Source organism: Cucurbita moschata, unplaced genomic scaffold (genome assembly GCF_002738365.1).
Source record: "Cucurbita moschata cultivar Rifu unplaced genomic scaffold, Cmos_1.0 Cmo_Scf00004, whole genome shotgun sequence".
Lineage (NCBI taxonomy): Eukaryota > Viridiplantae > Streptophyta > Magnoliopsida > Cucurbitales > Cucurbitaceae > Cucurbita > Cucurbita moschata.
The window spans coordinates 7,076,299-7,090,204 of NW_019268520.1; the positions used below are offsets into that span (position 1 = coordinate 7,076,299).

The window sequence follows — 13,906 nt, forward strand, 5'->3', positions numbered from 1 at the left end:
ATTTTTTTTTTTTTTTTTTTTTGTTCTTTTTTAAGAAACCCACCTTTGGTTGAGAAATAAATGAAAGAAAACACGCACACACAAAAAAGGAACTCACAAAAGGGAGCCAACCAACACAAAAAGAATTCAGCCCAGTCACGACTGAGAGCGTAACTACAAAAAGACTTCGAATTGTATTAACTACAAACTAGTAATGCAACTAATCCACAAAAACACTTGCAATGCATTTTCACACCCCAGGAAACGAGCTCATAAGGACTTTTCTTTCGCATCCCTCATGGTTTGGATTTTTGCACTACTACTACAATCAAATCGACAGCACATCAATTTGTTTATAAAATTAGCAAATAGGCGTGAGATATGTTTGTTTACATTTTCTTTTTCAGTAATATTCCCCAGAATAAACTCAAGAATTCCACGATTTACATGGAAAGAAGGCAGTAGGACTATTCCTTAATCAATGAGCAGCGATTCCAAACAGGAAGAATATGTTGAAATGCAAGCACAACAAACGTAGACGCCACAGCAACTAATTACAGCCAATCACGTTTGGACAAAAGTCCATTTCCAGTTACTATATGAAACGAGTGAGCATATACAACGTAACAACAATTAAGGTTTGAAAAATAAAAAAAAAATCGACTATTCAAATTGATTCCACAGTCCAAAATGCAAGGGCATGCCTAGTCAAGACAAAGAACATGCCAAGCTCTCCTAGTTGCATATTATCTTTAGTTTCTAGGCTGTCTACATCAGCAAGAAGATAGACAACACATATTATGGTGAAATTAGACATTGCGGCCTGATCTGATGGCAGAAAAAAGTGTGTATATGTATGTAAGCATACACATATGTATGATCAGTAAAAATATACCGATAAACAAGCAGATTGTAAACTATACAAAGAAGACAACCAGTTACAGTTTAATCAGCCGCTTAGTTACTTGACAATCACAAAAGCGTAATTGAAATTTTTTCAAAAGACAGACATCAAAGGGGACTTACTTTGGCCAACAGCTAGTTGCAGGAAGCTCAAATGGATGGCCAGTGGAAGATCTGCTGGGGCTACCATATAACATTCCATTCTGAACAGTTTCATCCTGAGGCTTAACAGAGAAGTTGTTCTCACTTCTAGACAATGGTGGATAGAAAGGCTTCTTTAACCATGGATCGTGATCACAGCTCATAACTGGGTTAAATGTCCCAACACTTTGGCCTTTACCAAGCAAAACATTCTGAGAAGAAAGTGTGCCAGACAAAACTTGATCCTCTTTAATGAATGCTGGTGGAACAGTTTTCTGAGGAGGCTGGAAAAAATCATCCTTATTTGGTCTATTAGATTCAGAAGGAAGAATCCAGCCAGCTGGACCACCTACCAAACCTAAACCATCCTGACCAAAGGGAGAACTATTCCACATCTGCCATGTTCCCTTATCATTTGCATTTGTATCATCCTTAGGGGGACTTCTCAGATCCAAAGCCTTCGGAGTGCTAGGGAAATTATTAGAACAATTATGCTTTTCCCTTGATAAAGGTGATTCAATTGGAGATGGTTTGTTAATTTCAGAAGAAGCAGTCTTTAGAGTTCGTGGTCTTTCCATTCCGATTTCTGATGCAAAGCCAGCTCCTAAATCCAACCGAAAATTATCAAGCGACTCCGATACGGGACCCAACAAGGATACTACATCAGGTATATAACAAGGATCTTCAAAAAGCTCTGGTTCTTCAGGCATGCATTCATGGGAACCTTCAGCAGCATGAGGAAATTGAGGTTCAATTACAGGCAAAAACCCTAAACTACTACTTGTAGGACCTGGACCCTTAGGATAAGTGGGTATGGTAAATGGTGATGGCAGGCCAAAATTAATAGGATTATCATATGATTGTGTTGATGATAACTGCCCAGGTAACTGTGGTCCAGAAACTTGCCCAGATAGATGTGGGCCTATAAATTGCCCAGAAGGTTGTGAATTGCTAATATCCGGCGAGGGCTTCACTACTGGCCTACTTATAACATTGGCAATTGTGGATGAAGGAACAGATGGCGAACGGGTAAATAACTGTTGCCAAGATTTTTTAGGTGCCACAACAGGTTGTGACTCGGTGAACACCTGCAGTGAACACGAGAACTTCAGGTCACCACTCTTCATTTCATTATTTATATATACTTAAGGAAACTGAGGAACCTTATATTCACATAAAGCCAAAAGAACAACCTATGGGCAAGGAGTAGAGAAAACCCCCACCCAAAGCAACACTATAGGAAATTCTTCCAATCGTTAATGATCATAGGAAGTCTAGAATTACAAAAGAATTTTGTCTGAATTGTATACCACCAAGAGGCATCATGTTGCAAACTAATACAAAAAGAATCAAAAGACAAAGACTTATTTTCAAAAGTCCTTTGGGTTTCTTTCTCTCCAAAGGTCCGATGTAGTAATATTAGATAAATAAAAAATGTAGCATGTAGTATTACTAAAAAATGTAGCATGTAGATGTTGAAACTACTATCTTTCAATATTCCCAACTGGGTCGTGTAGATAAACCTTAGCATGAAAAAATGGAAAGTCATCTGTTCAATATTGAAGCATAAGTCCATATATGATGATTCACAAATTGCAGAATTTAAACCTAAAATATGAGTAAAGTTTGTATTAAACATCCTCAAAGGACTGTATGCATTAGAAAAAGGGAAAAAGCATATTAGAGAGAACCACAGCCTAGGAGGACAACAAGGCTATCCTGTCCCGTAAGCAAAGCCAAGGACATCAGAAATTTTCCTCTAATTGATCAGAACTATAAAAATTAAAAAATTAAAAAATTTAAAAAAAAAACGAGTACTATTGTGCTCATTGGAAAAAGAAGGAAACAAAGAGTAAAAAAGGCCTAAAAAATTCTTTTATGCGACAGAGTAAAAATGTTTGTTATCTGTATAAGCATTGGGCGGGGGAAAAGACACAGCATTGGAACTTACTGGATGGTTGATGTTCTTATCATCTCCATTCAAAGCAGATTTCCCAATTACACGCTCAGATGACGTATCTCTATTAGAAATAGACGTATTTACATGATCCACAGAACCGTTAGACTTGTCTTTAACAACAGAAGCAGGGCCATTATAGACCTTTCCAAACAAACTACCACTACCAAATGCTTTAGAAGATGACAAAAAGGTACCCCGCATACGATCAAGATACCTAGAACCAGCATATCCTCGGCCAAAATTATTTCCAGGGATATTCTTTACACTATGACATACTATGCTATGGCCTTTAGCACTCTCTGGCCCAAGCTTTTGACTCTCACGACGATCAGTCTCACTCTTTTTGTCCAAATCTTGCTTCCGTTCACTTTCTTTAACAGTTTTCTTCTCCAACTCTTCTGCATCCGAATTACTCTTACTTGAACTTTTGTCCTTTTCTTTTCTCCTCTCCTGGCGTTTCTTTTCAGCCTCCTTTTTCCCGTCCTTCTCCCTGAAAAGTTGTGATGTTCTATCACGGTCCTTCACAACACCCTTTTTCTCATCCCTCAATTTCCTCCGTTCCTCCACCAACCTGGCAACCTCCTCCCTCTGTTTCCTCTCTTCCTCCTCCAATAATTCTCTCTCTAATCTAGCCTGTCTTTTCTCTTCAGCTTTCCTGCGGGCTTTTTCAACCCTACTCTCGGGGAAGTTACCCCCATTCTCGCCCATCTTAGCCAGTATCCCCCTATGCTCAGAATCAGATAAATTGTCTTCTCTTGATGAACTTATCCTGAACATTTTTCTCCAAAGCCATCTAATGCTCAAGAAAAAAGATGTAAAAAGCTTACAGCAGAAAATCACGATACCTGAGTATGACTTTTCTGCCAAACAATGTTCATCTCCTCCACAAAGACTGCTACCATTTTGTCTCCAATAACTAGATTTTCCTGCAACGGACTTTCCAGCCCAACTGCCGCTCTCCAACCAATCTTGGCCAGACATCCACCCATTATCTGGCCATACCTTCTGATTCAATAATTTCCCACTTTTTCCAACGAGTTCCTTAATAATCCCAGAATTTGGAAATCCCGGTGGTATAGGCAAGTCTAAAACTGGCCTTTTAGAAATATGACCACAGCAGGAGCACATGAACCGACCACCAGCAGGATTTTGATCCTTGTATGGAGTTAAGCAGTTCCGACATCGTTTAGTTGCCGTTTTCCTGAGCTTCTGCAACTCAATGGCTTCAAATCTCTTTCTCTCTCTAAGCCGCGCATTCCTACGCACCCGCCAAGCTGACAGCTGAGGCATTAAAATCTCATACCAAAAGAGGGTAACCAAAAGCACAAAAACGCAAGCAAGCCTGGGTGATGTAATCTCAAATCTAAATGCAGGTGGCAGAAGCTGAGAGAGCGCCCAGAGTCCAATCAGCGGAATAACTAACCAAGGAAGCATTGTAGCAACCCGTCGAGACCACTTCTGAATCACGCAGAGTATACACATTATCCCAAAAACCCACGCCGCCTAAGCTCCACGTCAAGAATCCAACAACGTAACTAACCCCAAAACCACGGAAAATCCTCGATCTTGGCCTCCGGCAACCTCCCACCCAAAACCCTAACCCTAATCCCCCTCCCAATTGAAATGGCAATAAAGAAATTTGGAGAACGTTGAAGAACCCTAGGAGCTAAAAAAAATCTTGAAACCTTGCATACAGAATACTAATCCTCCGTAAATGCCTCGAGAATCGGACATCAGCAGAAGCAGTGAAATTGATAAGTTAGAGTAATCAGATATCCCAAGGGATGGAGACGGTGGAAGCTGAGGGATTGCAAAGAGTAGCAGATGCGGGAGCCATGGCAGCGATAGATTATATAAGAATGAAAACCCAATTAAATAGAGATTAAAAACCAGAAAGCGCTCGGTCGAGAAGATGAAATGGTCCGATCAGTCCGGAAAGCGTCGGTGCCGTGGTCGAGGTCGTCCGTCCCAGCGAAGAAACTGTGATAAGAAAGAGATAGATAAGAGAGCAGGAGAGAGAAGAGAATAAAAATGAAGGAATTTTAACCAAATTGCAGAAGCAATAATCCCCCATTCCACCTTGTGTTGTTGGACCCGGTCCACTCCATTGGACCGCTTGTCTTTCTCTCTCTCTCTCTCTCTCTCTCTCTCTCTCCCTCCCTCTTATTAAACCTTCGCCTTAGATTTGGTAAACGAATATTAGTTTTGTACTCACCCTTCTCATAAATTACCAAATACCTTTCCCAATCGTTCCAGATGCAAATTTCCTTAACACGCAAGTAAATATGTGCATTAATTAAAAATAAGTGAAAGCGGGAAATTAAATAATTGTTACTCTTATGAACTTATTTAAATATTATGGTGTTTTAAAAGTTGATGTTACAATGCCTTTCTTATTCTTATTGGGCCTTTTCTGTTTATGGGTCCGCTTTCAGTTTGAAGTTCGGCCCATATGCCAACGCTGTTTTTTTTTTTTCCCCCTTTCTTTTCTTCTTTTCTAATACGCATCAACGGGAGGCTTGCAAGGGTAGTTCCGTAAATGGGCTTCCTCATATTGGTCCACGAACGACTGGACAGAGATGTGGATACTGACCTCGGCCCATTCCTATAATTACCCCTTCGTCTAAATAAACTTTCCAACCATGTAATATATATAACTTTTTGATTCGCGATCCAGATTTGAATCCCACGACTGATTTAATTGCAACTATCCTAATTTCGGTATTTCCAGAAAATAGTCGTCATCTACTTTTATTCTAAAATTTTAATTCCATTCAAATTACAATACATCCTGGTGCAGATCTTAGTTTATAATATGCTTTCATTCAAAAATATGTTTTCATATACTTTATTGTAAGATGTATTAGTAATCACTAATCAGAATTGGTTGGAAGTTTTTTGGGTGAAATTCACACACCTCAACCACTCCCTTCTAATAGTTGATACCATCCACTGTGATGAAACCCACGAATTCGAGCAACTTGCATTTGACTTACCAACCAATGGTCCAATACCTACGGTTCAACCATAATCCACTCCTACTAATGCGACCATCCATTCTTTTTGTATGAAAACATACTAATTTCTGATTAAATTGTTATCATTATTGTTTGGATTCAGATTTTGAGACTCTTTCCATTAGTAGCATTGAATTATTAGATATCTAATCTCAATTAATTGTAACCGATGATTTGATTAGTTTAACTTATATTATTTCCTTTACAATTAGAGGATAACACTTTGGTTCAATTGTCAAAGTTAGGGACCCATATGAATCTAATGACAAAAGAAGGCTGGATTTTGCAGAATTGAAGTCAATGTCTTGTGCATGTGCAAGTGCATAATTGAAGGTTGCATTATTAAGTGAAGCCTGCTTTTCAGCTCATTTCGAAGGCTGCTTTTCAAACTCCAACAACTAATCATGACAGTGATTGTGATATAGCAAAAATTATATGCCAAATAACAGCTTCATTTTTCCTTCATTATTATCAAGTTTTAAATTTCTATTATGATAGGAGTGGGTTAAATTTCATTTTGGATTACTCTAAATAATTTAATTCCACTATAATATTTTCAAGTGTTGGCTTATATTCAAAAAATAAAATAGGTATTAAAGGAGTTTAAATTATTGTTAGTACCCATGGAAGGTGGGTGAAAATTGTTTATATATTTATTTATTTTTGTGTAGCCGTTGAAGTGGGTTGAGGGTGTATAAAAAAAAAAAAAATAAAAAAAATAAAAAAATGGTTAACGTAAAAGTGATGCCTTCTCCCCTCCCGGCTTCGCTTTTGACAATCACCAAATCTTTGTAACAGAGACGTGCGCGCATGAGAATCGGATTTATTGTTATTATAAAACCGAAATACACAAGACCCCACAACCTCAGATTTCCTTCAAGATTTTTGCCTCCCCCCTCCCCTGGATTCATTCAACGTTTTTTATTTGTTTTTCGCTACCACACCCAGATTATTGTCGTTTATGCATTTCGTAGACAAATATATATATACTCAAAGACCTGATATTCTTTCACGCATCTTAAAGTGTGTTCATTTTTTAATGCAACGTGTTAACGTTTCAATACACGATAATCGAGGAAGAAATGAGTAATTCTCAAACTTTTTTAAGAGATTTCATTAATTAACCATTTGAATTTTAATTTCTACGAAAAAAAAAATTGGAATTAGAAGGTCGGTGGGAATGTGTGATCAATGTTACATTAATTTTAGTAAATATGGGATATAATAAAAATATTTAATTAATTATCCGCCTCAAAATTGGAAATACTATATGGGTTTTTGATTGTTTGTGTATACGGACAAGCAATTTATGGAAATCAATGACAGCATTATTTTAAAAAATCAAACCATACGAACATAACACAGACTAAAATGACAAAATCAAATAAATGAGAAAGCTTTTGGAAAAAGTTGGTTGTAATTATTGGAAAGCAATTTGTTGCCCTTTATGTTATACCTGCCCGTCTCTGTGAACGCAAAAAATTCCATTTTCTTTTTAGAGATTAGAAATGGAAATGAATCTGCTCTTTTCTGTTTTCATTATTATATTTGTTTGGGCTTCCCAACCAATACGGTCACGTCACCTCACCTCTCTATTTTATCCGCACACTCGCAAATGATTTAAATAAACTCAACACTTACTTCATATCTTCATTCTCATTTCTATTTTCAACCCAGTTTTTAAACTTTTATAAATGGTTTAGGTTATATTTCCTCTTTTATGCTCCAAATCTGCTTTTGGTTTTTTGTTTTTTATTCCACAGTTAGATTTGGAGCATAAAAGAGGAAATATAACCTAAACCATTTATAAAAGTTTAAAAACTGGGTTGAAAATAGAAATGAGAATGAAGATATGAAGTAAGTGTTGAGTTTATTTAAATCATTTGCGAGTGTGCGGATAAAATAGAGAGGTGAGGTGACGTGACCGTATTGGTTGGGAAGCCCAAACAAATATAATAATGAAAACAGAAAAGAGCAGATTCATTTCCATTTCTAATCTCTAAAAAGAAAATGGAATTTTTTGCGTTCACAGAGACGGGCAGGTATAACATAAAGGGCAACAAATTGCTTTCCAATAATTACAACCAACTTTTTCCAAATGAAACTTCCAAACTTTTTTATTTTATTTTATTTTATTTCTTTTCCAGCACTCATTCGGTTCACAAATCATTCAATTCCAACTTATATTTAAAATCCAGGAGCTTGGATGTTACTATTCAATAATTGAGTTTATTTGAAGCTTAGAATGATTTAAGGACAGCATATGTATCATTTTATTTAATAACTTCATTACAAGCTCCTGGATTGTATTTGACTATGAAGTATTAGGAACTGAAGAGGAAACGCGAAGATGCTGATTTTATGATGCGACCAAACTAGTGGACTCCAATCTCCGTCATGTCGAACCAGATTTGCTTGAAAACTTTGATGATAATGTCGTGATACTCGTCGGTGTTCAGAGAGAGATAGCATGCAAGGAGATCTTCCAATTCATTGGACGCCCTGATTTTGTTCTCCACAATCATCTCCACCATTGATTCTCTGAAATCCCTCTGTGGATCGTTCGTTGACTTTACGATTGCCAGGCTTTCGGTCAAACTTCTCTTCGCCGCCGCCGACCCACTTTTCCGGCGTCCAACCTGACCAAATCTCTTGCTCGAAACTCTCGGAGAGTTCATAATCCGTAACTTTGGTCCCGGAGAGTTCACCGGAAATCGGCGCGAAGGGCTGCTTCTGGGTTCCTTTGCAAATGCTCTATCCTTCTTTGTGACGGTGATCGACGGACACGTAGACCCATCTGCGGCGTCGGTTTCTTCATGCTTGGATGAGGACGAGGATGACCTTATAATGATTGGTGGAAGATCAATCTGCGCCGGGGATTTCAACTCTTCATCTGAGCCGTTGATTTTTTTGGCTGAAGTTTTGTGTCCCTTTTCGATAATGATGGCGCTGGCATCATCTTCAGCATGAAAGGAATATTGACTTAAAAAAGGCGGTTCAATCCGGAGTTCTGGTGGAGATGGCGGAGGAAGCGGCGAGCCAGCTGTGACCGATTCTAGGGCCGTTCTCCCGCAGCTACAGCCGGAGGAGGAAGTAACCACTAACCTGGGTGAAGTCCGAGCGGCGGCAGTGGCGGCGTTAGCGGCAGGAGCTCTTCGCCTCGGCTTTCCTTTGGACGATTTTCTGGGTGGGTCAGCCGGGGAGTTACTAGATTCTCTGGCGGCAGCAAGTTGTCTAGTGAAATGATGGGATTTTCTTGGGTGAGAATGAAGAAGAACCTGGTGTGGGTGAGTGGAGGAAGTTGAAGAAGGCTCCTTTTTATGGTTTCTTCGCCTAATAATGGCCATGTCTTTGAGCTTGTAAAACCAGGAATTGGGCATCATATCCGATAGCCTAAACCTATAATTTCCCATCCAAGTACTATTTCTCTCACCTGGTTACTTGCCTCTGCTTGATGATGGCTTCCAGGGCTGAGGGTCCAGAAAAATGGCTCAACTTAAAGGCAAATGCAAATGGGGTCCACATGGTTCCTTGGCTTTGATTACGAGGGGTTAATTACCTAATTCAAGGGGAAAAAGATCATGATTATCATCTTTCAACTAAAATATTTATTTATTTATTTATATTGATGTTTTTACGCACGCTGTTGATGTATTAATCAAACTCATCAAAATGTATAAATAAATATATATATATATATATCAATGAAAACATTGACGTTTCTTAGGAGATCTAATACCCTGAAGATAAAGAAGGCTTTTGGCTGTACATTGTCACTTATTTTCCAACAGTTTGGCTAACTTTTACTTTCTATTTCTCGCACGACCAGAAACCAAAGGCAGCAAGTTATGCGATTGGATTTATTGTGTTGGTATTAATTAGACGATGCCACGTCACCATTCACATGCATGTTTCTAAAACGCTGTTTTGTTTTGGAAGCTTGTGCACGGTTTTCTAAAATCTATTTCCAAGCAAGTTTCCCCTTTTTCTTTTCCGGCTATAAGTGGAAAGTTTTAAACGACGTAATTAGATTATACCCAAATTTAAGACAATGGTGATAGTTTAGGAATTTTGAGTAAGATTTTGTGTGTACAAAGTCAAAGGATCAAAGGTTAAAACAGAAAATTAAAATGATATTTGTAGATAGATTGGTAGGTAGATAGAATAGAAGATAGAAGGCAGTTGCTTGTTTAGGAATGGCATTGAAGAGAGGTTGGATGTAGGCTGAAAATGGGCAAAGCCCCACGAAAAAAGAAAAAAAATCCAAAACCACAAACGTTTCCCTGGCGGTGAAAGAGGGCCAAAAATTTGCTGCCAAAAATACATAATTACAAACAAAAAATGTCAGAATTTGAACACCAATCCCATTCGGGGTAGGGGAAACCATGCAAACCAAAAGGAGCACAACAGCATGTCTCCAAATATTGGACGCTACTTTTAAGGACGACATACTAGCTTATAACAATTTCCCCCCCTCTTCTTCTTTCTAAAACCGCGTTTGATTTTAATTAATATATTTTTAACAAAAAACATACACCCAATTTGAAACTGTGTCATCTCGTGAACTCTTTGTTAACTAAAACTAAAATAATAATAATAATAATAATAATAATAATAATAATAATAATAATAATAATAATAATAATAATAATAATAATAATAATGACGCGTTTCATTAATCAGAAATCAAAACCAATGGGTGAACTTAATCGTGCCAAGCTTGGAATGGTCCGAATAAAAACCCATCTGGACCCGAAAGTAGCCGGCCCAATCACTAACTCTCGGCCTGCCCTCGGGGACCAAGTCGCAAGGATTCCCGCCACTCCAAATGGGACAAGTGGGAAACCGATTTTATGGACCGCCAGTTCTTCGAATGATTGGGCAAACATCACCGTTGTCGATGGGACAACCTCTAATTCTCTCGCTTATAGTTTCGCTATCGTCGCTGATTCCGATCGTTCCGATGAGCAAGATAGGACTGTATCAACTCGGTTCATTTTCCTATTTTCGTTTGTCGCACACAAGTTTTCACGGATGCTTCTTTGTTTCTTCTCGTTTCCGACTACTTGTTCGTCTCTTTCTCAGATACATATTTTGTTTTTTTTCAGGCCACAACAGTTTGGGACATCGTGATTGGTCGACATTCTCCAATTTCTGGCGTCAATCGCGAGGTATTCATCGATTGAGTTGTATGTGTTGTCCATCTTTTCGACATTGCTTCTTCATTTTCTGCTATGCTTAAATTTCTTTGACTTTACGTCGACTTCTAGGGGTGCTGAATTATTTTGAACTAAAACTGACGGTTTAAGACTACACAACTGAACAATAAGTGTCTATATATATCATAATCTAATAACCTTGTGCTTAAGTTCTTCCTATGATGACGAAAATGGATTGAGAATTATAATATACTCGGTCCAATCGTTTTACTAGCTAGCAACCTGCTGAGGATACTCTTACTCCACTGTAGTTTCGATTATTTATTTCCATTCTTATACTGTTATCTCTTCTGCTGTACGAAGAAATTTATTGCATCGCTTTTTTCTTCTTGAAACATATATTTTAACAAAGGAAAAGCATAAAACTATTTGTAGTATGGTACAACCAATACCCGAAGTTGAAATATCTCCTCTTCATTTGCCTGTCTTTGAAATTTTAGACGGTTGCAATATTTTCTAATGCCTGCTATCTATCTCTGAGTTCGTACTGTTTCCCTTACTAAGTTCTTAACACTGTTGCATCGCACCTCTATGTGGAAATGGAGGTGGTTGACCCTCACGATGAGAGTGTAGGCGACGTTTACGGATTATAACCTTCAGGTTTTTTAATGCGCATTATCTCCTTATTTTACCTTTAGTTTTGGGAAAAAAATGAATGTATGCGTCCAAATTTTTGGAGGTTCTGTCAATTTAAACATGAACTATAATCCTATCAATTAAACTCATAAACGATCACTAGATTAACATAATAGACTACTAGAATAGATGTATGAAAACTTTTCAAAGGAAATCTTAATTAAGAGTCTAATTTGATTCATTTATGAATATTTAGGGATTTAATCGATAAAATAATAAGTGTGATATTATCAAACTGAACTTATTGGAGGGTTCAGGGTAAATTGAACACAATGGAGGTATTATTAGTTCACTGGATTGCTTTTGTATTTGTCACAATATCTTATCCTGTTTTTTGGATTATTACATTTCTTGAGTCATCTGGTGGCATACATCTTATTTGAGTGTGGATCCTTTCAAGTTGGAAAGGAGAAGTTCCGTGTTGCATGGCTTCTTGTGATAAATCGCAAGAGTGCAGAAGTTCCTATGATCGATGTCTACATGGTGTGGTAGCTATTGTAGATGGATCAGATAGCTGTTTATTTTCACAGTTCATCGATGGACGATTGAGGCTCACTGTTGAGCTGAGTTGTTAACTACTTACATCTAACAACCATCGGTAATTTGTTTGTGCTGCAGGGATACTCTGGAAGTGATCTTCATGGTGTGACTGCCAAAGTAGTGGACATGTCTCATATCTGTATGTCCCAACTCTGTTAATGCTCTCCACACTCCTTCCTTAACTCATACATAGAATTATAGTTCTTTTTGCCTGAACATATTTTTGTTTCTAGGTCAGATGATACCAAACTCTGTAAAAATCAATAAGATATGGGGAACGGGCACCTAGATGCAGCCATAGAGCCTTTTTGTGGCTATCTCTTAAGCTAAACATTATCCACTTCAATCACATATCTAAAACTATTTTGGAACTTTTTAGCTAAATGAAAATACCGTTGACTACTCCGTCCGTGAGTTGGAGACCTAGCTTTTACAGAATGCTGATCAGCATTGTAGTGCGACACTATCCTCATATCCTTGGATATCCTTACGGTAGTCCATATTTATGCATAGATATATGATTCCTTTTGCTGAAATCATTTGAACATTGAAACAGAATCTGGGTCAATCGCCGACACTGTTGCTTTCAGCACATTCGTCGTTGAGCTACCCACGCCAGTGACTCACTATTTTTTAAGAGAATTTTAATTTGTGATAATAAAAACGCCCCAAGGCCTCGCACTTTCGGATTGTCGAGGAGTATATATTCAACATTTCCAAACTTCTATAGTTAATGCTTCATCCTCTGTGTTCTTTCCGTCGCTCTGTTCTCCCATTCCCACCGGAGGTTCCTCTTGTAGCCCCTTTGCTTCTCAAGCATATACTAACTTTTTGAAAGTAATTGTTCCTTTTCTAATATCTGGAATGTAAAACTTCTTTTATCCAACTCAATCCCCTCTTTTCTGATGCCTAAATATGTAGCATCAATCAGGAGGAATCACCTCAAAATTTGCAACTGCTTCCTTTTAATTTCCTCCACGAACGCCTCACACCTCTCACACTCTACTGGCCAGTAACCTTAAATAGTGGTCTTCAACAATTGTGACTACGAATTTGGGTATTAAAATAAAAATTTCCATTTCAGAAGGGTTTAAACCACGTTAAATTCTTTTATGTGGACACAAGCCTTCAAGCAATCAAGTACTCAACATTGTTATTGCATATTGAATGAAGCCTGCAATATTTTTCATCTATGGCATCGAAATTTCTTCTTACCATTAGATCAAAGATAGTCCATGATGTTCGATTCATTGAAAAGTGTAATCACTTCCACAAACAACCCATTATTGTTTAAGATACTCTACACCCAGGAAGATCCATCAAGTCTCGCACTCCGCCACCCCCCCTCGTTTTCTTGTGTATTTAGAGCCATTGAGTAACGTGTAACAATGTTTGTTGTACACGATAATAAATAGGGTCATTTGGATTAGGCTAATTCAAATTTGCTACTTGAATGATTTTTTTTTTTTTTTTTTTTTTTTTTTTTTTTTTTTTTTTTTTTTTTTTTTTTT

General features: G+C 37.8%; 3 protein-coding genes across 3 annotated transcripts in view; 1 reads left to right on the forward strand and 2 right to left on the reverse strand.

Moving 5' to 3' along the window:
• The window catches only part of LOC111441636, a 10,671-nt gene extending 5,498 nt beyond the window's left edge, over positions 1 to 5,173 (reverse strand). The window contains exons 1-3 of the mRNA XM_023078697.1: positions 5,063 to 5,173; positions 2,975 to 4,963; positions 1,006 to 2,111 (exon numbers count right to left, since the gene is read on the reverse strand). Of these exons, the coding sequence (XP_022934465.1) occupies positions 1,006 to 2,111; positions 2,975 to 4,465 (2,597 nt within the window). The 5' untranslated portion in view covers positions 4,466 to 4,963; positions 5,063 to 5,173. The remainder of the gene's footprint in view (positions 1 to 1,005; positions 2,112 to 2,974; positions 4,964 to 5,062) is intronic.
• Positions 5,174 to 8,246: 3,073 nt separating this feature from the next.
• Positions 8,247 to 9,594, reverse strand: LOC111442107 (transcription repressor OFP1-like). The gene has a single exon (XM_023079382.1). It carries the CDS (start codon positions 9,411 to 9,413, stop codon positions 8,376 to 8,378), a length of 1,038 nt encoding a protein of 345 aa, XP_022935150.1. The 5' UTR covers positions 9,414 to 9,594; the 3' UTR covers positions 8,247 to 8,375.
• Positions 9,595 to 10,695: 1,101 nt separating this feature from the next.
• LOC111441772 lies at positions 10,696 to 12,797 on the forward strand. Its single transcript, XM_023078869.1, has 4 exons — positions 10,696 to 10,980; positions 11,109 to 11,171; positions 12,474 to 12,534; positions 12,629 to 12,797. Exons 1-4 carry the CDS (start codon positions 10,696 to 10,698, stop codon positions 12,682 to 12,684), a joined length of 465 nt encoding a protein of 154 aa, XP_022934637.1. The 3' UTR covers positions 12,685 to 12,797.
• Positions 12,798 to 13,906: the final 1,109 nt, after the last annotated feature.